The following is a 24,000-nucleotide window of genomic DNA, read 5'->3' as shown; positions in this document are numbered from 1 at the left end:
TGTGGCTCAGATCAGTACAGCGCTCTATGGGCATGCATGCTGGAAACATCAATAAAGAAAAGCAAGGAGAAAAACTACACTTACGAGAAGAAAAAGTGCCACTGACCTTGGGTGGAAGGCTGGGGACTCTCAAAGTGACGACAATGGAGAATTCTTCAGGGAAGAGGTCACAGCTGGAGAAGATTCTAGAGGCGGGGAAGCTCATGGTACGAGGCTCAGTGGCTGAGAACTGGAGCCCCAGCACACCCTCGGCCTGCACCATCCGGATCCCACTTGTAGCACCGTTCAAAGGGACCGCCTCTGCCAGGATGTCCAGGGGGCGAAGGTCTGCGGCAAAGGCAAGGTGAGGGAGAGGTTAGGTAATGGTTTCACAACACAACAGCCATGATGACTCCTTTACAGTGGCTGCGTATTTTCAGCTTTTCCATCATGAAAGCTCTCAGAGCCAGGCTACAGCCACAGGTTTGAGCTGTGAATCCCAAACCGCGGAATAAGTAGTGAATCTGGGGGGGGGGATGTACTGGAGCAGACTTCCTGCATGGTTGACCAACGGCAAGCACCTGTCCCAACAAGAACTGCTGGGGTCATAGTGTGGCACAGAGGAGCCCACCGCCTCATGTGGTAAAACATCTCTGAGGACATCTGCCAAGCCTCTGCCCTGCAACCAGTAATGGACGCTGTGCTTGCTGCTGTGCTCATGGCCAGGGCGTATTTTCAAATGCCCCACATAACCCTCCCGGCCTTTGGAAATGTCCCCTTGCCTCAGCCTTCTTGAGCTAGACCGCAGTTTGCCACGGCATGCGTTCCCTTTACATTGTGTTGCTGCTCTTTGGAGACACTCTGCCTGTGTTACTCATGTTGACAACAGATGCTTCGTCAGCTCTGGGAGCAGTGGGTCCTGGCTGTCCTGTTTTCCCAGTGAGGAAAGGGAGGCATCTAGCATCAACTATGATCCTGCCTCCCCGCTTCCTCAAGCTTCTGCTGAGTTCTGCATACGTATGAGAGAGAGTGACCACTGAAGGGAGTTCCCCGTGTCAATGGCTAACACTGTGCTGAGACAGAGTTCTGTCCCCCACCCCTGGGATGGGAGGCCTCAGGCCACCCACAGCTCCTCTGGTGTCATGCAGAACCCCTGGGGAATTTTGGTGGGGAGGGCCTCCTCCATCTCCTGTGAGAGGCTCCTCTTCCTAGTTCAACATCACCAGAGATAGAATCAACGGTCTGGCCTGGCCTTCACTGGTCATGGAGAGGTTTGTTGCCAAAAGAGAGCCTTTGGGACTGCACAACGGGCCCCAAGAGGTCATGAGACAAGCCAGGTGGGTTGGCTGTGTTCAGAACTATCAAAGGGGGAGCGGAGGGGAGAAAGCTGTGGGCTTAGACTCCTGGAAGAGAATAAAGATCTTCAGGAGAGTGTTAGCATGTCACGCTAGCAACAGAGAGGGGGGGAAGTGCCCCAAACCCAAGGCCTGTGCAGGAGCCTGAGACTAGCCAACACTCAGAAGCAATTAACATGAGGGTAACTTGGGACCTCCCTCGTGATCTTCCTGACCAGCTGAGTCTGTTAATATAAAATAAAAATTAAAAATCTTTTAATTTAAATAAATAAAAATTAAAAAAAAACATTTTTAGAAAGGTAACAAAGGGAATCCTGGGATCTCCTCTACATATGCATAAAAGGAATTTACAGAATCCAAGCTCCATTCACAGTGAAATCTCCTGGCTATAGACAAGAACTTCTAGGCCAGACAAGCCCAGTCTGGAAGACCTAGTACTGTAATGAGGACACCGTGGTTTGCTCCTGGACTGTCCCTGAGGCCTGGGTTGAAGGCCTGGCTCCTAGCTGAAGGCACTATAGGAAGCGGGGCCTAAGGGGAGGAAGGGAGGTACTTGGTAGCAAGCTCTTGAAGAGGTGAGACTCAGGACCATCTCTCTCTTTGTTTCCTGGTTGTCAGGAGATGAGCAGCCTTGCCCCTCCTCATGTTCCCACTATGATGTGTGTCTCACCACCGTCCAAAGTGCCTGGACCGGCCCATCATGGATGGAATCCTCTAAAACCACAAGCCAAAATAAACTGTTCCTTTTTCTAAGTCAATGACCTTGGAAATTTCATTGCAGCATCGGCGGGAAAGCCAACTCACAAAGGAAACGCTAGGTGCCAATGCCCTCTGTGATCACAAAGAAACTCCCAGCCTGCTTCCTGGGAGGCCCAAGAAACATCACACCTACGGCAGAGCTTGGGGCCTTGGTTCCTAAACACCACCTGTGGGAGAGCAGCTGAGCTGGGAGGGGTGCAGAGTGTGAGATGAGCCTGGACTAGACAGAGGGTGGTCAGCAGTGGAGAAGGTAGGAAGATCCCAGAGCAAGCCAGCGGCCAACTGGGGCAAAATAAATAAGGAACCATTGAAGAAAGAGAAGAGAGGCGGTCTACTCTCGGACATAGTTCTACAGACTGTACGGTGGTCGGGCAGATAGGCAAAGGCAGAGTCCACAGAACCAGACCGGGGATAGGGCTCTAGGAGAGTGGACATGATGGACAAATAGTTACATAGAAACCAGAGGCTGGAAGTTTCCAAGACAGTCCAGGCACATGTTAGCGACAGGGGGGACCTAGTAGCTTGACCAGCAGAGGCTTATCAACACGGTTCCCACAGGGCACTGTGCACTGGGCTGTGGCCCCCAACAAGCTCCCATTTGACTGGGAGAAGTGCAGGTGGTCTGTGACTGGTGTCTTACAGAACACACAAGCCCTCTTCTCTAGAGTCAAGGTACAGGAAGGAAGGGTGAAAGGCCGTGAGGCCATTCCTAAGCTGTGTGACACTGGTGCCCACTGCTGGGTCCCAGTAAAGCCAGTCCTGGGTGGGGGAAGCAATGGGTCAGCAGGATATCTGGATTAGGTGATGGGCTTGGGGGACACTGGTCTGCTCCTAAGCAGGAATTCCAGATGGCCTGAAATGTGCCCCTCCGGAGATGCTGGGTATGAGGTCTCAGACCTGCACATGTGACTGTACTGGCAAGTAGGGTCCTTGCAGATGACCAAGGTATGGTGGGACGCTAGGCAGACTATCATCCAACTCATGGTATAAAAGGGGATAATCTGGACACAACCCACAGGGAGAAAGCAGATGTCAGGGACAAAAGCCAACAATGCTGGCAGCCTCAGGAGCTGGGTGACCTGGGCAGTCCCCTTGGCTCAGGTAGACCAGCCCTGACAGCTGACATGCATGGACTTCAGTCTCCATGGTGAGGCAGTGACAGCTCAGTTAGCCATACAGTTGGGTACTTGGCTACCCAGCTTGAGGGAACTGACAGATCCCTGAAGGGAAGTCATAGAGTTTCTCTACCCAGAAGCCCCTCTGACCATCGCTAAACACCACAGAAGGGCAGAGTTCTGCCCCAGCCCATGACATCCAGGGCCAGTAGTGACCCATGGCCATGTGGCCCTCTCTCATCATCAGCACTCCCTTACACCCAAACACCCCGCGGAGAAAGTCCACGTGGTCCCTGTGAAACCCTAAGACTAAACAACAGACGAGGCACCAGCCAATGTGAGCAGCGACGCGGGAAATGAAAGCGGGAACAGGGCCAACAGCAACCAGGAAGCTGTGGTCACAGGCTGGGCCAGAAGTACCAGCCAGGGAGGAGTATAAAATCAGCGTATCCTACCCCTGACACACACTCTTACACATTCACTCAACACTCATTCACCCTCCTCCATCCAACCCCACCATGGCCGCCTCCACCATGTCCGTCTGCTCTGATGCTTGCACCAACTCCTCCTGGCAGGTGGACGACTGCCCAGAGAGCTGCTGTGAGCCCAGCTGCTGTGCCCCCAGCTGCTGCCAGCCCAGCTGCTGTGCCCCCAGCTGCTGCCAGCCCAGCTGCTGTGCCCCCAGCTGCTGCCAGCCCAGCTGCTGTGCCCCCAGCTGCTGCCAGTCCAGCTGCTGTGTCCCCAGCTGCTGTGCCCCAGCCCCCTGCCTGACACTCATCTGCACCCCAGTGAGCTGTGTGTCCAGCCCCTGCTGCCAATCTGTCTGTGCTAGCTCCTGTGCACCCTCATGCTGCCAACAGTCTAGCTGCCAGCCCTCATGCTGCCAATCTTCCTGCTGTGTACCTGTCTGCTGCAAACCTGTCTGCTGCACACCCACCTGTTCTGGCTCCTCATGCTGCCAGCAGTCTAGCTGCCAGCCAGCTTGCTGCACCTGTTCTCCTTGCCAGCCATCCTGCTGCATGACCCTGTGCTGCAAGCCTGTCTGCTGCACACCCATCTGCTCTGGATCCTCCTCATGCTGCCAGCAGTCTAGCTGCCAGCCCTCATGCTGTCAATCCTCCTGCTGTGTGCCTGTCTGCTGCAAGCCTGTCTGCTGCAAGCCCTGCTCCAGCGTGTCCCTGCTCTGCCGCCCTGTGTGCAGACCCGCCTGCTGTGTGCCCAGCTCCTCCTGCTGTGCCTCTTCCTGCCAGCCCAGCTGCTGCAAGCCCTGCTCCAGCATGTCCCTGATCTGCAGACCTGCCTGCTCCAGCCAGGCCTGCTGTGGCCTCTGCTCTGGCCAGAAGTCCAGCTGTTGATGGGTCTGTTCCTGGTTCCAGCTGGCTCATGTCCCTCCTTGTGGCCTCTCCCACTTCTCTCAGTCTGATCCTGGTCTGGGAAAGACAGCCCCCAGGATGAAGCTCCAATCTATCCTTCGTGACTTGACCTCTCCTTATGCTTCCCAGGAGGCCTGCTGATCCTCTGGGTCACTGGACAGGGATCCCCCTGTCCCTCTGCTCTGGTTACCTGCCCCTGACATCAGCTTGTCTGCAGCCCATGGCTTCAATAAACTCTTACCCACCTGGATCTGCTCTCATGTTCTGCAACATGTAAATATCTGTCTCCATAGTCAGAAATGTTTTTAGGAGGGAAGGACTCAGCTCTACAATTGACATGGGACAGCAGCCACCTCCCCTGGGGATCACAGTGTGACTCATGGCCCCTCTCCCAAATGTTCAGTCTTCTCTGACACCTATGGGTCACTGGTCACCCACAGGTATGGGCAGTCCCCTATAGACCATCCCTGCTAAGGGTTCAGCAGCCCTTATAGACCATCCCCACTAAGGGTTCAGCTGTCCCTATAGGCCATCCCCACTAAGGGTTCACCTGTCCCTATAGGCCATCCCTACTAAGGGTTCATCTGTCCCTATAGGCCATCCCTACTAAGGGTTCAGCTGTCACTATAGGCCATCCCCACTAAGGGTTCAGCTGTCCCTATAGGCCATCCCCACAGAGGGTTCAGCAGCCCCCTATAGGCCATGCCCACCAACTACTCCTTCACATTTCTCTAAAATCACACAAGCAAAGCCATACTCATGGCTCTAGGCACCATAGCCCCTGGCCTGGGTCACCTTGTGAGTCCTGCCACCCTACAGTTCTCTGAAAAAAAAAAAAAAAAAAAATATATATATATATATATATATATATAGAGAGAGAGAGAGAGAGAGAGAGAGCAGACATGGGCTGAACTTGGTGCTCAGATGAGTGAGCAATGTGTCAAGACCTGGAAACTTCCAGCAGAATCATGTTGAGGATCAGAGGCCAAGGACATCATGATCAACTGACGGTTACCCGCAATGAAGCAAGGATGCCAATCAATATCCATGTCCCCATCCCATCCTGGACACCACTGACTGGGCCCTGACTTCCCTCTCTGAGCCTTTCCTATCCTTCCGTCCTGTATCCATCTGCACCCAGCGCTTCACTGGCCATGCTGTTCATGGGGTCTCAGACGGTCTCCTTCCCATTCTCCTTCCCAGCCACGTCCAACTGAGCCATGCTCTCTCCCACCTCAGCAGACCTCTTTCCACCGGTTCCTTCAGTATCCTTCCACCTCTCACAACCGGTACCCCAGACATCCTTGCCCTGGGGACTCCTGAGGACATGCCCAGACAGCAAGTCAGCCTGCGTGAACAGTGTGCTCAGTTTCTGTTGAGCAAACTTTCTGGTTCTCTCCGTGGAGACTGAGGAAAAGTCTGGTCATTGAGTCCTGACAGGCTTGCTCTCATGAGGGCGGCTGCTCGGGGCTTCCTCAGGCTGCACTGTTGTCTGTCTCCGCCCACCGTGTCAGCCATTCTCTATGCTAGGACCAATTATCTGACTATCCTCCTGCCTATTTTTCTTAGACCAGATTGTTTGTATTTATATTATTAAAGTACATGCTCTTTATGACTTCTGGATGCCAAACACAGTATTAACATAAATATGCAAACCTTCTCCTCACATGCTCTTCAGTGTTGACCCTAATCCTTATTCCAGCAAAGCCCACTTTACCCTTTGTCTTTGATGACCCTCCCTGATAGTGCTCCTTTAACTCAGAACCACACAGACTCATTCTAGGCTCCTGCTTAGGGTTGAGTGTGAAATGCCCTCAGGGCACATGTGTCTGAACACTCAGTCCCTGACCTGCAGTGCTGTTTTGGGAGGTTGCAGAATGTTTGGGGTTGAGGCACAGCAAGAGAGGGCCAGAAGTATAGCTCTTTAAGGCTTCCAGTCCCTCCAGCTCCCAATCCATGCTCTTGGCTTCCTAGTTGGCCTACAGCATGACTTCCCCACCCTTGAGCAGTGAGCTAGGATAAGCCTGACTTCCTTCCAGCTGCTCCTGCCCCGCCCCCGCCCCGCAGGTGTTTCCTCACCATAAGGAGCTTGGCTAGACCCCTCATGTTTCATTTTGTAACATTTTGAGTAGTTTCTGATGTCCGGAATTGTTACAACTCCTTGTGGGTACTTCCCTTTGTCCACTGGGTCTCTTCAACCAGCACCCTGCTGAGCACACACAGGAGGGATACTGTGTGTGGTTTCCTGTTACACCTCACACAACAACAGCTCAGTAGACTTGGTGTCAAAGAATGGAAGTTCTTTGATACTGTCTTTTTCAGGTTTGTTTGGCCACGTTGGGTCACCTATGAACCCCAGAGGTTTTAAAACCAGTCCATCAAATTTGACAGTAAAGCCTGCCAGGATCTTAGCTGAGATTTCATTAAACCCACAGATCACTTAGAGAGGATCAGACATTTGACATTGTGCCTTTGGATTAATGAACATAGTATATACCATACAGATCGGGCAGTGGTGGCACATACCTTTAATCCCAGTAGCTCACTAGTTTGTCATAGACGCCTGGGCGGTAGTGGTGCACGCCTTTAATCCCAACACTAGAGAGGAATATAAGACAGGAGGAGACAGCTCTCAGACAGTCTCATTCTGAGGATTTGTTGAGGAAGGGTCGTCATTTCAGTCTGAGGTCGAGGTTAAGAGTCAGTGGCTGGCTGCTTTGCTTTCCTGATCTTCAGGTTGAATCCCAACACCTGTCTCTGGGTTTTTATTATTCATGCTACACCTGGGTGAGAAGGCAATGCACCGCCATACCCCACGAGCTCCTACACTTGGCTGCAATTGTCTAGAAATAATGAAGTGAGCTGTGTGTGTCATCCTCTCATGCTCTCATGCACGGTGAGATTGGTGCCTTTTCTCCCAGAAAGGACGAGAATCTGATTGGGAGGCCTCTTAGAATCAGTTTGCTTTGTAATGTGTTTTTAGTTAAGACTTTAATCCCTTTGCCTGCTCCAGGGCTGCTCTGACCTTTTATTTTTCTCGTGTTAATTTTACACTCTTGCTTTCCAATCCTGGGTTGTTTCCTTTACACTGCTGGGTGTGTCTGTGTGAGGCCATTCCTTCTGCATCGTCCCTTTAGTGTCCACGGACTCTGGGGTGATGACCCTTTCCATTCCTCTTTCTTGACCAGTAAAACTAACTAGAAATGTCCATTTTGCCGTCCCAAAATGCAAGAGCCTGGTCTTGGCTGTTTCCTCCTGGAGCTGCCTGTTCCCACTGCTCATGGCCTGCATGTAACTAGTTATTTGGGGTTTCGCTTGTGCCCCATCTCTAGGTCTGAGTCAAAGCACAGACTCCGGGCCTCCCTTGTTTACCAAGAAGAATCACAGAGTGCTGCTCCCTAGGTGTTGTGTTAGCTTGATTTCATTTTCATTTTGCTGAAAATACACCCTAGTTCCCATGGTGATTTTTATCTTTGGTCTGCGGGCTACTTTTACACACTCTTTCTGATTTCCACATGCTCACAGTCTTCCAGCTCTCCTGTGGGTGACTCGTTGCTCTGCTGAGGTCTGGACAGTCTGGATTTCAGTCCTTGTGATGTGTTATGGCTCACAGGGCTGAGAAGGTGGCTTATTTTGGTGTGTTCACATAGCTTAAACGAAGCTTTCCACTGTGGTCGGACGGAACGCTTCTTAGATGTCAGTTGACTGGTGGGTGTCTGGAAAAGTTTCAAGTTTTCTGTGTTCTCATCGATGTGATTTCAAAATTGAAAAACTGGTTGGCACTTTCTCTTTGCTCCACTTCCAGGCCCAGCCTTTCCCCTCATACTACGGTTTCCTATGTGTCAGGCTGCTCAATACTGTGCCTACGACTCCTGCTCTGCATTGCCCACGACTCTGGCTCTGTGAACCCCTTTAGACGCTTCTCAACATTCCTTTCTTTGGAGAACTTCATTTGCAGGTTCTTTGATCATTTTGGGTTTTTCTTGCTGCTCTTCAGGTTTTCCGCTCTTGGTGTCTGTTTTGTTTCAGGCTCCCCTCACCACACCCCGGCTTTTGGTCTGGTCTTCACACATCATTAATGCCAGGATTTTACTCTCCGCTAATCGCACTGGTTCTGCTGTCCTGAACTTCTTCCCACCCACCGCTTCCATCCCGAACTGTGCTGGCCTCTTCTCCAGATTATTTCCCACCACGGTCTGAGCATGCGGCTCTGTTTCATGGGCTCCCCCTCGCCCCACTGAAGGGTGTTGTCTCCTTCCTGGGGGCACACTTCTGTGAGCCAGCTCTATCTTGTCATGGGTTCCCGTTGGTGACATTCTGGTGGGGTTTGACCCACAGAGTTTGTGCTTGAGGGCAAAGTCAACACCATGACTAGAACGAGCTGCTCCTCTCGGTAGACCTAATGCTTTCAGTCCTGGGATAGGCCCTCTGCTCTGACTACAGCTGGCGGTAAACCTGGGCAACTGCTCTCATTGACAGTGCCCATGTACTACTGACCAGCTGCAGGACATGGAGCACCCCATAGTGCATCAAGCCCCTACTCCCCTGCACTTCACCCACCATGCCCATCCAGCTAGAGCCCCCTGAGCTCTGGTATCCACCTTTCCAGCTTGAGAAATCACCTGCACTGGGAGTCAGTCCCATACTGTGGTTTGAGCCAAAGCTGTACACGGACGATATGGGCTGATTCAGCGTTCCCTTCCTGTGGGATCACTGGTCTCTTTGGGCTCATGGTTTTGGAGGTGTCAGTCCATAATGGGCTAGCCTGTGGTCAGGAGAAGAGCATGAAGTGGGGGAGGCCACTAACCTCCTGTATGGAAGGAAAGAGACGAAACCACTACCATTCTGCCACAAGCTTGCCAAGACCCTGGATGGCAGATCTATCTCCATGCTACCACTGCAGACTACTGCCTCTCGGGGTGTAGGCAGAGCACAGGACTCTGGGGACCACAGCCACAACAGGCACTGTCCCCTGTGCTGCTGCTGACCGACTGGGACTCTAGACAGTAGCCTCACTGAATGAAGCACTGAAGAGAAAGTTTCACTCCGTGAGAGCCAGTCTCCACACTCTCGGGCCTCGGGCAATGGCTGCCTGAGGAGGTGACCTGCCAGGGTGGGACAGTGTCCCCACATTTCTATAGGAATTTCTTCCTGCTTGTATGGCCTTCAACAAATGTATTACCACTTAGACTGGGGTGGTGTTCTCTCCTCAGGGACAGGGAAGCCAGGTTTAGGAGATATTTTTAATCTGGTCCCAAGCTGGGAGCCACACACTGAGCTTGTGACTGGTGACAGGCACGTGGACACCTACTGCCAAGACATCTGCCTATCCCAGAACTAGAACTTCAACGTGGGGCATTGCTTCCCACTCTCACCCTCTGCAAGCTGAGTTCACTGGATGGTCACTGGCACAGAGTCAGGACCATCCCGGCATGCCAACGCATCCTCATCTGAAACAAGATTGTAGGTAAGAAAAGCCATAGCAGACTTTCCAGTGTGCCTGGCCCGTATGCTCCATCGCAGTGTGCTCCATCCCAGTGTGCTCAATCCCAGTGTGCTTACTCTCCAATCAGCCTGTGTCCTACCACACACTGGAGGTCTCTGCATTTAGAGCCAAGCGATGTCTAGAAGTCATGTCTAGAAGCGATGCCTAGAAGACATGTCTGCTCACAAGGCCAATGGCCCAGACCTGATTCCAGATGCCAGCATACACTGGCACCACTGAAAAGGGGACAGTGGCAGGACCACAGGCCAGCTGGGGTAGCACTTGGCAAACACTTGGGGAGGAGGCACCTGAGCTGCCCTGGGTAGCATGGGACATGGAAGTACCTATTCAGGTTTGATTGGCACCATACAGAGGAGGAGCCATTACATAGCAAGGTGGACAGGGAGAACTGTCCCCTGAACTAGCACAGAGAGGCTCCAAAGCACAGCAGATAGAGGATGCCAGGGAGGAACCATGTGACACCAAAGAGGGCCATGAGAATCTACACAGGTTCAGTTAGGGTTTTTATTGCTCAGAAGGCCCAGCATATTCAGAAAAGGGACTGTCATAATGAGGAGAGATTGCTTGGCCCAGAAAGGGCAGAGGCAGAGAGAAGAGGCCACTGCCATGATCTGCCCTGGTGCATAGAACACGCAGTATTCTTCTGTGAGCTCTGGTTCCTTGGCACTCACTGAAGACACAGGAAATGCTCTCTGTGGGGGGACAGATCAGCAGCAGCTGGACTTCTGGCCTGAGGAGAGGCCACAGCAGGCCTGGCGGGAGCAGGCAGGGCTGCAGAGCAGGGACATGCTGGAGCAAGGCTTGCAGCAGCTGGGCTGGCAGGAGGAGGCACAGCAGGAGGAGCTGGGCACACAGCAGGCGGGTCTGCACACAGGGCGGCAGAGCAGGGACACGCTGGAGCAGGGCTTGCAGCAGACAGGCTTGCAGCAGACAGGCACACAGCAGGAGGATTGACAGCATGAGGGCTGGCAGCTAGACTGCTGGCAGCATGAGGAGGATCCAGAGCAGATGGGTGTGCAGCAGACAGGCTTGCAGCAGACAGGCACACAGCAGGAGGATTGACAGCATGAGGGCTGGCAGCTAGACTGCTGGCAGCATGAGGAGGATCCAGAGCAGATGGGTGTGCAGCAGACAGGCTTGCAGCACAGGGTCATGCTGCAGGATGGCTGGCAAGGAGAACAGGTGCCGCAAGCTGGCTGGCAGCTAGACTGCTGGCAGCACGAGGATCCCGAACAGATGGGTGTGCAACAGACAGGCACACAACAGAAAGATTGGCAGCATGAGGGCTGGCAGCTAGACTGCTGGCAGCATGAGGGTGCACAGGAGCTAGCACAGACAGATTGGCAGCAGGGGTTGGACACACAGCTCACTGGGGTGCAGACAAGGGTAATACAAGATGCTGGGGCACAGCAGCTGGACTGGCAGCAGCTAGGTTGGCAGCAGCTGGACTGGCAGCAGCTGGGGGCACAGCAGCTAGGCTCACAGCAGCTCTCTGGGCAGTCATCCACCTGCCAGGAGGAGTTGGTGCAAGCGTCGGAGCAGACAGACATGGTAGAGGCGGCCATGGTGGGGTTGGATGGAGGAGGGTGAGGTGTGAGTGAGTGTGTGTGAGAGGTGCTGAGCCTTCAGCTTTTATTCGCCTTCGTGGCCCTAGCCTTCCTTGTTTGGTGACCCAGCAGTCTCATTAACACTGTTCCTTGTTTAGCTGTGAGCTGCCACTCACCTGGTAAACATCCCCAGTATAAACAAAACTGCTGGTCTTTCCCATTTGCATGGCAACACACCGAGATGGCCAGAATGCATATTTGCTAAGAGGCTAAGTGACTGTGTGGGAAACTCCCCACATTCCACTCCCTGGACATCACCAGAAATAACTGTGGGCTCCCCTGAAGACTCATTTGTCTGAGGGACTGAGCTTAGGGAGCGCAACGAGAGGGTCCTACTCACAGGAACTCTGTGGATGTTTTCAGAATCAGTTCTCAGTGCAGAAAGTCTCTGAGGATCAGCACGGAGTGTGTACAAAGCCAAGAGTGATGCCGTCCAAGTCACAGTGACAGATTGTGGCTGGGGGTTGCATGTCCCTACTCCTGTGTTCATGTGCAGGGTGTTCCCTGCCTTGTCGTGTGGTGGGTCATGCCCATAGCCAGGGCTAGCATGCGGCAGCCGCAGTAAAGGGGCAGGTGTCTTGGGAGCTTTCCATGCATAGAAGAAGCCACACCGCACAACCTGTCCATAGACAGGGCTGCCTAAAGATGAAGCTCCACAAAGAGAAACTGAGGCCTTCGGTTTTAAATGTCTCAGTGGCCACATGAGTGGGGAGGGGATCTGCCCAATGGAACCATGAGGGAGTGCTTCGGTACAGCTCTGCCTAACCAGGTTCTGCTGTCACAGATCCCCAACAAACACGCTGTGAGGCAAATGTGTGTTATTTTGAATCACACCAAACGGGATGCACATATGGACCAATCTAGAATGCTCATGAGCTTTAAATGAGAAAATCTTTGCAAAGTCACAGAAAAAGAACTTCTTGAATTAAGATTTAAAAAAATGTGGTGGGTCAGGTATGGTACAGTTTGTGTTGTTAAACTATAGACACGGGGACATTTTTATGTGTACACATACATATTATATGCAATATTTATCCACAGATGGATAGATAGATGATAAATGTTGGATGAACAGGAATATGGATAAGTAAATAAATGAATGGATGGATGCGTGGTGAGTGGGTCGATGAATGAGCAAGTAGATGGATGGTTGGGCTGGGACATGGGTGAGTAGATGGATGGACAGATGGTCAGACAGACTGACAGAGGGAAGGAGGGAGGGAGGGAGGGAGGGAGGGAGGGAGGGATGGATGGATATGTTGGTGGATAGATAAATGGGTGGGTGGGTGGGTGAATGAGTAGGTTAGTGGATGGATGAGTGTGTTAGTGGATGGATGAGTGTGTTAGTGGATGGATGAGTGTGTTAGTGGACGGATGAGTGTGTTAGTGGGTAGATGAGTGTGTTAGTGGGTAGATGAATGTGTTAGTGGATGGATGAGTGTGTTAGTGGGTAGATGAGTGTGTTAGTGGGTAGATGAGTGTGTTAGTGGGTAGATGAATGTGTTAGTGGATGGATGAGTGTGTTAGTGGGTAGATGAGTGTGTTAGTGGGTAGATGAATGTGTTAGTGGACGGATGAGCATGTTAGTGGATGGATGAGTGTGTTAGTGGACGGATGAGCGTGTTAGTGGATGGATGAGTTGGTGATGATAAATAGGTGGGTGGGTTGGTGGTGGATGGGTAGACAGCTGGATGGATGGATAAGTGGATGGTTGAAGGCTAGGCAAACAATCAACCCTCATAATTTGTGGATTCTGTTTAATTTTTACCTTCTGACATTTATTTACATCCCCATTTCTACTTGTGATCTTTCTGTAGCCATCCATGGACATACACAGAGCAGGGAATCTTAAGGCACATGCTCCCAGATGATAGGATGAGATAATAATACGGCTCTGCCTTCTGGTTTTGACTCATCCTAAAAACAAGTCTCATCAGTTCTCCTTGGTGCCAATTTTTCTGGGGTTGTGCTGTCCTCTTGCTAGGGAATGCCCTTGAATGGTGCTGAGCCACCATGGTGCAGTGACATTAGTACTATAGGGCACTTCACAGAGGATCCACGATTCTTCTGCTGGTGTGAGGTCAACGGCAATGAGTTTACCATGTGGGTAGCACAAGGAGCTTTCGGACAGAGCACATCAGACCAGCTCCTGTATGGCACACTGATGACCAGAGACTCCTGGGAAACTGACCCTGTGTGAACCCCAGCAGCAACTGACCAACATCTTCTAAATCAGTGCTAGTGACTCACGGAACACAACTTCTAAACCTGTGCATGTGTGCATACATGTAGCAAGACAGGGAGCTAGAAATGAAGGATCTGGGAGCAGCTGCTTCCCGAGGACACTGGCCAGCACTGGTTTCAGATGGCACACAGCCTAACTTCCAGGTGCATCTTCTACACTGCTCTGTCTATATGTGTGACCTAACCTAAGAGCAGTTGCTATGGACATGCATCCCAGTGCTTGAGTGGCAAGGCTGGGTGGCTGGTGGGCAGAAGGGCTGGCGAGGAATTGTTAGCAGCTTTGGAGGAGGATGGAGCAGACAAGGGATTGTCTGGAGAACACTGAGCAGGGAGGCAGAGAGCGGCACAGGTTCCTGGCCCATGCGGTGCTCCAGGGTTTCAACAGATCATGAACCTCCTTGGGGTAAGAAACAGAGCCCAGCCAGGGACTGTTAGCCATCTTGAGTATGGAGGGGACAAGCTCATCATCCTGCATCTCCAAGTACAAAGATAGGATGAACACAGGCACAGGGCAGGGGGGACAGTTGCACAGGACAATACAGAAAGGTACAGGAGATAGGGAGACACTCTAGGTGTGGTAGTTATAGGCCAGTCACTGTACCCTCAACTCAGTGGCCCTACAAATGCCATTGCACACCGTCTGGCCTCAGCACTGTCATGAAGTGACAACTGTCCTCACCCAGAGCTGGGCTGTGGAAGAAGCACTGGGCTGATCACATCTACTTCTTAAGAGGGAATGAGGATCCTGGCAGTGGGCCACAGCCATCTCTGCAGCCATAGGATGGCTGGGACAAGTCCCACCAATGACACCCCAAGCTCACTGCTCACAGAGCCTCACCCAGCTGTCCCACTGCTCCCAGAACCACCACTGGCGGGAGACAGACAGGCCTGACAACATCCCGGAAAAACAAATGCCCTAATGATCCAACAAGGAAGGGAGGCCAAGTCTGACAACAACACATGGGGATAAAAGCTGACGACCCAGCACCTCACTCACTCACTCACTCACTCACTCACTCACTCACTCCTCTCCCTCCTCCACCCAACCCCACCATGGCCGCCTCCACCATGTCCGTCTGCTCTGACGCTTGCACCAACTCCTCCTGGCAGGTGGACGACTGCCCAGAGAGCTGCTGTGAGCCTAGCTGCTGTGTCCCCAGCTGCTGCCAGTCCAGCTGCTGTGTCCCCAGCTGCTGTGCCCCAGCCCCCTGCCTGACTCTTGTCTGTACCCCAGTGAGCTGTGTGCCCTGCTGCCAGTCTTCCTGTACACCCTCATGCTGCCAGTCATCCTGCTGTGTGCCTATCTGCTGTGGGGCTTCATCCTCATGCTGCCAGCCATCCTGTGTGACCCTTTGTTGCAAGCCTGTCTGCTGCACACCCATCTGTCCTGGATCCTCCTGCTGCCAGCAGTCTAGCTGCCAGCCCTCATGCTGCCAGCCATCCTGCTGTGTGCCTGTCTGCTGCAAGCCTGTCTGCTGCACACCCATCTGCTCTGGATCCTCCTCCTGCTGCCAGCAGTCTAGCTGCCAGCCCTCATGCTGCCAGCCATCCTGCTGTGTGCCTGTCTGCTGCAAGCCTGTCTGCTGCAAGCCCTGCTCCAGCGTGTCCCTGCTCTGCCGCCCTGTGTGCAGACCCGCCTGCTGTGTGCCCAGCTCCTCCTGCTGTGCTTCCTCCTGCCAGCCCAGCTGCTGCCGCCCAGCCTCCTGTGTGTCCCTGATCTGCCGCCCTGCCTGCTCATGCCCCTCTTGCTGAGTCCTGTCCTCAGGTCAGAAGTCCAGCTGCTAAATGGGCTCTGCTGTCACCCCAGAACTTGGGAGCTCCCTCTCCTGACCCCTTGCTTCTCTGCTAGTGGCCAGCAACTGTGTCCATTGCCTCTCCAGGGTCTTGGAAGGCCTTGACTGTCACTTGCTTGCCCCTCCCCACTACGGGAGAAGCCCCCAGATCCTACCCATGACTTTCCTAGGAAACCTACTGGCCCTGCCAAAGTGAGAAATATGTATCTCTACAATCTAGACCTCTGTGTAGCAAAGCAGAAGTCACTTCAGAGATGGGCCTCAGCCACTTCCCTGGGTCTGTGATGGGCCTCTACTGTGTTCAGGCCAACCTTGGCTCTTCTAGATTCTCAGCCTCCCACCCCAGCTCCTTTCAGCTGCACCTCTCATACTCCAATAAAGTGCTTAACAAACCTAGCCAAGACTGTCTCTGTGCTTGCATGAATGCTCAAGTTCTCAGCCCTGGCTGCTCACAGGGCACTGAGTCCCTCCCCTTCCTTGGTGTCAGAGCCAGCATTCCCTGTTCCTAGGTGTGTCCCAGGGATAAACCTGTGTTCAGGGATGCAACGGGGCAGGTTTGACAATTGCACCTACCCTAGGTGTGACTTTGGTCACCCTGACTCCCCCAGACTTCCCGGCCCTGGTTGGTGAGATCCTCGGAGTTGCTCTTTGTAGAGAACTAGGGTCTAGGAAGCTCCTACTGAGCTGTCTCACTGGCCTGCGGTCTTCATAACTCAGCATGGCTGGATACATGCTTTCCTAGGGGATTGTGGGACTTTGGTGCATGGCAGGGGTGTTTGAAGACCAGTTCACAGAAGTCCTGGTCACAAGTCTAAAGCACACCCTGATAGATGACATTTTGCATGGGCCATCTATCCTTGCTAGGGGTGCTGAGTACATCCCCTGGAGAGCCCCAGTCCTAGCTTCCTGGGACTTGACCCCAAGCTCCTTTTCTGGGCTTGGGGGTGATACCATCTCTAACCTGGACCTGTGGTCTGGTCCAGCCTGTTGCAGTTAGAATCACACAGTGGTATCTGAAAAATAAATTGCTGGTAACAATCTCCCACCTCCAGGCCCCAGCTCTCAGGCCCTTCTCTTCTTTGCTATAGCACCTTAGAGGCATGGGTGTGGAGGTGGAAGATATGCCCTGGACAGGAATTCTGGGAGCAGAAAGAACCTCATAGTCTCAAGTCTCCGAGACAACCTGCTCTGGGCCCTGAGTGTGACAGTTACTGCCACTAATAGAATGTAATGACAGAGAACCCAAGATTTGAGTTTACAATTAAATGAACAAAAGAGGTAGCAGTAAACACTTATGGAGATGCCCGGTGGCCAAAAGTCACACAGTTCAGTAGTCATTCTCACCCATGACATGAAGACATAGATGTACTAAGAAGAGACAGTTGGCACCCTCAAGATGGCAAGCAGTTGTCAACACAGCCGCGGTAGCTGCTCACCATGTGGTCAAAGCATACAGACCGATAGAATGGTTGGTTCCACTTGAAACACACAGTAGGGCTGGCTAGTGGTCATTACATTCCTACGCATCCATAGTGAGTCCATATGTCCCACCCATGTCCTGTGTGGAGACAGTAGCTCCCAGGGAGCTGCGCAGGTCAGCAAGTGCTGATACTTGTCAGCCAGGCTGCTGGCTCCGTGTGTGCTTTGCTACATTGTGTTCCGTATTGTCTGCTGCTGATCTGTAATAAGATACTAAGAAAAAGATGTTGCAAAGACCACTCTCCTGAACCACAGTTAATAAAGCCAACTCCTAACAGTAAAAAGACAGTCACTTTTGGGAAATCTAAAGACATTCCCTCCAGCAGATTCAGAAGTGGAGTTGGACAGTGGACCCAGCAGAGAGTGTGGGTGTACATCATGGACCAAACAGCAAGCATGGACGCATCACTTCTCAACACAGTTAATGCGGGAGAGGTAGGATTCAGAAGAAAATCAAATCCTCAGGTAGTAAAGTGAGAGTTCAACCCACAAAACCACAAGAGCTTCCAAAATGAACTTTTAAAAGGGAAAATTTAAATATTAGAAGACAACTGGGGAGATCCAGAAATTGGTGAAGTATTGTCTTCACAGATATGAGGACCTGGGAGCCCATATTTGTAAAACAGCAGGACACGGCTGTAGGCCTTGTAATCCCAGGGCTGGGGAGGCAGAGGGTCCCTGAGGCTCTCTGGACAGCTAGTCTGAATCGGTGAGTTTGGGTTTCAGAGAAAGATCCTATTTCAACAAAAATAAGGCTGAGAGTGACCAGGAAAACACCGTCTGCCAATCTCTCGCCTCTACACACACACACACACACAAACAATAAACAAATGATAATTAAGAAAGGAACTATAGATATAAATAAAACTGATCAGTTGTTTATAAAAGACAATGCAAATTAAAATACTGGCAAATCCAGAAGAGAAAAATTATGATAAAGATGAATTGTGATAAAATACATAATAAAAATATTTAATGCAAATACTTGAATGATATTACAATTCACGAACTTCCAGGGTAAGATGGTGAGTTAAGCATTGCCTCCACTTGACTGCTCTGGACTCTTCCAGATGCCTGTGGCTGTTCTCTCTCTTATTCATTCACATTAACTACCTCCCCCGCCCCAATAAGAGCAGTCATTTCGAGTGGTTTATTTACTATGTCCCCCTGAATACATACACATTGCCTGATTTCATAGCCACAGCAAATAAGACAAGACAAAGAAATAAATGGGATACAAGTAGGAGAGAAAAAGTCAAAACATCCTTATTTTCATATGTAAAAGCCCCAATGGCTCCACCAGACATGCTTAAATCTGATAATGCTTCTAGCAGAACAGCTAAATATAAGATCACCGCACAAAACACAGTGTCTTTTCTATATTCCAGTGATGAACAGACTGAGGAAAACAGCAAGACTCAGAACCCTGTTTACAGCTGTCTCAGAAAACAGAACACTATGAATAAATAAACCAAGGAACTAAAGGGCAGAAAGGAGGAAGAGCGCTGGTGGAAGGGAGGACTTCCCAGTGTCACAGAGCAGAGAGTCAGTAACATGAAAATAGTCATGTTACCAAAGCAATCTATAGAGTCAATGCACTGCTCATCAAAATTCCAACAGCCTCTCTAAAGATATAGGAAAACAAGTCTCACAATTCACAAGGAAGCACAAAAGAACATGACCTTAATTTAATTTATTTATTTGAGACAGGGTTTCTCTGTGTAGCCCTGGCTGTCCTAGAACTCACTTTGTAGACCAGGCTAGCTCAAACTCAGAGATTCACCTGCCTCTCCCTCCCAGCTTGAGAGACCTTGAATTTTTAAAGCAAACCTGAATATAAAGATCAATGCTGGAGGTGTCACCCTGACTTATTTAAATTGTTTAACAGGTACAAGTGCCAAAAGCAGCTTGGTGTTAGCAGAAAAGTAGACAGATAGGCCAGTGAAATAGAAAACACAACTAAAGTCAAAAAGGAAGACACCCAATGTTGACCTCCCAGGAGGTGACGGTGAGAGAGAATGCTGTTCTCCACAGAAGGAAATGAGCATGTTATTCTAATAAGGAATTGTACAACAAAGAGTGTGGCGTGGAGGAGATGAGGGACCCTGGGTCTGTGGGATGGAGGAGAGGGACCCTGGGTCTGTGGGATGGAGGAGAGGGACCCTGGGTCTGTGGGATGGAGGAGAGAAACCCTGGGTCTGTGGGATGGAGGAGAGGGACCCTGGGTCTGTGGGATGGAGGAGAGGGTGGTCACCGCCTGCAGCAACAGAGGGGTCTGTAGCGTGGGGACAGCGGACACTGGGCCTGCTGGAGCTTGTGTTCCTGAAGATAAAGTGGGAGACAGCAGAAGGAATCACAGACCCCAGCTCCACCCAGCCGCAGTGTCACATGGTCACTCAGAACAAGGATGTGCCTTGGCTCAGCTGTGACCCATGCTCCCAGCCCTAAACTGGCTGTGTTGTCTGCAGACAAGGTGAACAACAAGGAAAGGAGAAGTACCCACACTCATGAGGAGACATCCATGGGAGGCACATAAAAACCCCCGGGCAGGCACCTCACACAAACACACTCACTCACACTCACACAGAGACCATGGCCAGCACCTGCTGCACGAGGACCTGCGTGATTGCTGCGTCCACCACATCTGTCTGCTCTAGCAATCTGAGCTGCGGCAGCCGGGTCTGCTCGCCCAGCACCTGTCCAGGCACCTCCTGGCCGGTGGACAATTGCCAGGAGAGCTACTGTGAGCCCCCATGCTGTGCCCCCGGCTGCTGTGCCCCCGGCTGCTGTGCCCCAACCCCTTGTCTCCTCTGCACCCCAGTGAGCTGTGTGTCCAGTCCCTGCTGCCAATCTGCCTGTACCAGCGGCTGCACACCCTCATGCTGCCAGCAGTCTAGCTGCCAGCCAACTTGCTGCACTTCCTCTCCCTGCCAGCCATCCTGCTGTGGTCCTCTCTCCTGCACACCTGTATGTTGTACACCTATCTGCTGTGGACTTTCCTCTTGCTGCCAGCCATCTTGCTGTGTGACCCTGTGCTGCAAGCCTGTCTGCTGCACACCCATCTGCTCTGGATCCTCCTCATGCTGCCAGCAGTCTAGCTGCCAGCCCTCATGCTGCCAGCCATCCTGCTGTGTGCCTGTCTGCTGCACACCCATCTGTTCTGGGTCTTCCTCCTGCTGCCAGCAGTCTAGCTGCCAGCCCTCATGCTGCACCTCCTCACCTTGTTGTGTGACCCTGTGCTGCAAGCCTGTCTGCTGCACACCCATCTGCTCTGGATCCTCCTCATGCTGCCAGCAGTCTAGCTGCCAGCCCTCATGCTGCCAGCCATCCTGCTGTGTGCCTGTCTGCTGCAAGCCTGTCTGCTGCAAGCCCTGCTCCAGCGTGTCCCTGCTCTGCCGCCCTGTGTGCAGACCCGCCTGCTGTGTGCCCAGCTCCTCCTGCTGTGCCTCCTCCTGCCAGCCCAGCTGCTGCAAGCCCTGCTCCAGCATGTCCCTGCTCTGCAGACCTGTCTGCTCCCGCCAAGCATGTTGTGGCCTCTCCTCGGGCCAGAAGTCCAGCTGCTGATGGGCCTGTTCTGGTGCCAGCTGACTCCGATCCCTCCCTGTAGCTCCCCTTGTCCTCTCCAGTCTCCTCCTGTCCCAGAAGAGGAACACCACGTGTCCCCCATGCTGACCTGACCTCTCCTACCTTCCAGGAGTCTCTGAGTCACTGTTACTCTTCCCTGTCCTCGTGTTGCTCTGGGTCACCTGCCCTGCTATCAGCAGCACACACCACCAATAAAGCCATGGCCACCCAACAGCCTTCTGGATTGTTATTTTTTGTATGTTTGGGATGAAATATCCAACACAGACAACAGGGAGGTAGGAAGGGTCTCACTCAGGGCTTTAATCCATCACTTGGGGAAAGTGAAAATGAAGCAGCTCTCTTCACAGTGTTCAGGAAGCAGAGAGAGACGTTTGTGTTTTATTCTTTCCTTCTCCCCTCCATCCTCCCTGCTCTAGTCCATGGAATAGCACTGCACACAGTCAGGGTATGTTCACCTTGGGGAATCTGCTCTCAATATGTCCTCTCAGACACCCCAAAGTCTACTTCAGTGTTCTAGTCAAGAAGGGTTCAGGGAGCGGCCATCACATCCCTTACGCTGTGAGGGTACGCAACCTCCATGGAGTATGGTCTCCCTTAACCACAGGCATATCAGGAATGGAGTGACCCTGCCCAGTGGTCATGAAGGCCTGTGGCCTCTCTTCTAAATCTCAGGGCCTCTTTCTAGGCAGATTCAAGCAAAAATCCATGAGTGCAGGACTCCCCAGGACTGGCCACCTACAGATGCAGCCTGGTCTGGGGCCATCCTATGCTGTCCATCTGGGCAAAATGGTCTGCACCAGGCTTTCTGTGGATGCCGGACACAGGGCAGAGCTGCTGAGGCCCTTTGCATCCATAGGTCCTTTCTCCGGTTGCCACCAGCTGTGTGAAACACCCTTGTCACCAAGGCTCCTGCTATGACAAGCCTGCTTTCCCTGGTCCTTGGAGCAGATCTGCACCCTGGCAAGAGTGGAGCAGGATGTGCGGACTCAGGTCGGGTACCCTGACTCCTGTCTTTCCCAGGCCTGGGGTACGACCACCTTCCCTAAACAGCTCCATCAGCGTGACAACACCGCACCAAGATGCACACACCTGTCAAAATTGGTCCTGGCTGTCACCTTAACCATGCTGAGAGGTGAGCATGCCTGTGATGATGTTTCCAAAGAGGCTTAATAGCCCTGGTGCCCCAACAGGTGTCTCCGTGCAGCCTGGCTGCCCACCCTGGCTGCCAGCTTTCTCCTGCACAGGGCTGCCTCCCCTGACACTGCACTGTGTTTTGTGCCAGGATGCTAGGACAACCTGAGGAGACCAGAGCAGGAGAGAGCAGAGAAGGCTCAGCTTTGAACAGGCTGGAGGGCATGGGTGACCCTTCTGAGCCAGGAGATGCCAGCATCTATCAGTCACAGCTCCAGACTCACTGGCCCAGTGGCCATACCCCAGCCGTGGCCTTAGCCCCTGTCAGGTTCATGCTGTAGGGTCTGGAGATGCCCTTACCCCCCTACCCATGGACAGAATCTGGTAGACCCTAAGAAGGTTGCGGGCTCTTATCCCAGTGTTCATGGTCAACAGAACTCACATACTTGGAGCAGCAACATGGCTGTGACCCAGAGACACTGGGATGTGGCCTCTCAGTGACCGGGTGATGTTCACGAGACAATGGAAGAGTGTGTAGTTGCTTGGCAGGACTGAATGTAGCCTAAAGTGGCACACTTGTGCCCTGAAGACTTTTGAGACAACTGGCTCCAAGAAATTAGAATTTCCTGGGTCTGTAAGAAGGAAAAGGTTGAGCTTGTTCCCAGCCAGAGGGGGAGTTTGTCTTGTGGGATACCTTGCAGGAACCACTGAAGTCCAGATGATGACAGGCAGAACAACACTTTGACCCAGACCGATGGTTGTACATACTTCCTACCCTCTACTTAAACTTTACTCTAGTGTCAGAATACCAAAGATGGACTTTGGGGTGGCGTTTTCATGGGACCTCTCTTCCTCTTCCCCATGTGGCTGCACTTAATAGAAAAAAAATCCCCTTTCTCTGCTGTTCACCAATACTTGTATAATTGGCACATCAAGGCTGGTAGCAAGCCTGGCTTGTCTGGGATGAGAGTCTCTGAACCAGCTGGTAGAGAGAGTCTTGGCTGAGAGCCCAGAGACATGGAAAGCTGTAGAACCTGGCTGTACAGACTCCTTCCCTGTAGCCACATGGGCATCTGCAGATGCGTGAAGGACCAAAGCATCATTCCCTGGGCATCAGGGACAAGTGAATAAAGGCACAGAATGGCCGAGCTCACTGTATAGGCTGGAATAAAATATCTGATAAAGTCAGATACTTGAGTATGAACTCAGTATGAAGATGTAGGTGTTGGTAGCATGGCCTCGGGAGCTGGACTTGGATGACATCATCTTAGGGTCATGGTCTTGGGACACATGGGTCTTTTGTCACCTCAGACTCTCCTTTCCCCACAATCCAATGACTTTGGAAAATCTACTCTATAGAAATAGACAAGAGAGGAGGACACCAAGACACAGCTTGTCTGGACCTCACACTCATGACCCGTGTCACCCATGGGAGCCACACAGCATGTGTCCCACAGAGAGAACCAGGGCTAAGCACCTGTGCTCCTGAAATAAAAGGCAGGTGTGTGAAGCCATATGTCTCATCTGGGGACACACACATCAGCAATTTGTGAAGAAATGAATAATGTCACCTTCTAGTGTATTTCCCAGAGAAATGCTTGGGAACTTTTCCCCAAGTGCTACTGTGGAATAAGTGACTCCTTGGAACCTCCCACCCCCAGCTTAGTCAGAATGCACAAATTCCACAGCAAGTTTTACAGCCCCTGCACCACCTCCCTGTCACAGGTCCCCACCTCGGAAAAGCTGAGGACAACCGGCAAGAGGCAGCCACCTGCCCTCGACACAGACTTCTGGCAGAGACCGATACGTCCAGCCCCCCTATCATTCTAGCATGGAGAACCACCGAGAACTCACTGCTGTGATTTTGGTTTTCAGCCCCCCAGCATGCTCAGTGCTCCCTGCCACTCAGGACTATAATGTCATAAAATGACAATGTCCCTGAACAGAACTGCATGCTGACTTCCCAAGAAGTCCCTGTAGCAAATTCTAAGTCTCCTTCCGAAAGGCAAAATTTGACCAAGGACAGGGACTGTCCTGTTCCCAACCCTCACTTAAACCAGCAGAGTCCTCCAAG

At 52.1% G+C, this 24,000-nt stretch overlaps 5 protein-coding genes across 10 annotated transcripts in view; 3 read left to right on the top strand and 2 right to left on the bottom strand.

Moving 5' to 3' along the window:
* Positions 1-24,000, bottom strand: part of Tspear (thrombospondin type laminin G domain and EAR repeats) — a 143,499-nt gene that overhangs the window by 56,064 nt on the left and 63,435 nt on the right. The window contains exon 2 of the mRNA XM_057751529.1: positions 107-327. Within this exon, the coding sequence (XP_057607512.1) occupies positions 107-327 (221 nt within the window). The remainder of the gene's footprint in view (positions 1-106; positions 328-24,000) is intronic.
* On the top strand, positions 3,727-4,563 carry LOC130862123 (keratin-associated protein 10-11-like). Of its 6 annotated transcripts, none has more exons than XM_057751556.1 (2): positions 3,727-3,832; positions 3,968-4,563. In XM_057751556.1, exons 1-2 carry the CDS (start codon positions 3,727-3,729, stop codon positions 4,561-4,563), a joined length of 702 nt encoding a protein of 233 aa, XP_057607539.1. The 6 variants fall into 6 exon arrangements, with proteins under 6 accessions (XP_057607539.1, XP_057607538.1, XP_057607537.1 ...); XM_057751555.1 differs by having other exon boundaries at positions 3,727-3,847; XM_057751554.1 differs by having other exon boundaries at positions 3,727-3,877.
* On the bottom strand, positions 10,795-11,652 carry LOC130861968 (keratin-associated protein 10-4-like). Its single transcript, XM_057751340.1, has 2 exons — positions 11,556-11,652; positions 10,795-11,486 (listed from the first exon to the last, which is right to left on the bottom strand). Exons 1-2 carry the CDS (start codon positions 11,650-11,652, stop codon positions 10,795-10,797), a joined length of 789 nt encoding a protein of 262 aa, XP_057607323.1.
* Positions 14,992-15,690, top strand: LOC130862128 (keratin-associated protein 10-1-like). The gene has a single exon (XM_057751562.1). The coding sequence runs from the start codon at positions 14,992-14,994 to the stop codon at positions 15,688-15,690; it is 699 nt and encodes a 232-aa protein (XP_057607545.1).
* Positions 19,803-20,774, top strand: LOC130862125 (keratin-associated protein 10-8-like). The gene is made up of 3 exons (XM_057751560.1): positions 19,803-20,144; positions 20,220-20,330; positions 20,427-20,774. Exons 1-3 carry the CDS (start codon positions 19,803-19,805, stop codon positions 20,772-20,774), a joined length of 801 nt encoding a protein of 266 aa, XP_057607543.1.

The sequence above is a fragment of the Chionomys nivalis genome, chromosome 19 (assembly GCF_950005125.1).
Source record: "Chionomys nivalis chromosome 19, mChiNiv1.1, whole genome shotgun sequence".
Classification (NCBI taxonomy): domain Eukaryota; kingdom Metazoa; phylum Chordata; class Mammalia; order Rodentia; family Cricetidae; genus Chionomys; species Chionomys nivalis.
The sequence above is the reverse complement of the archived record's forward strand: the minus strand, read 5'-3'. Positions and strand labels throughout refer to the sequence as shown.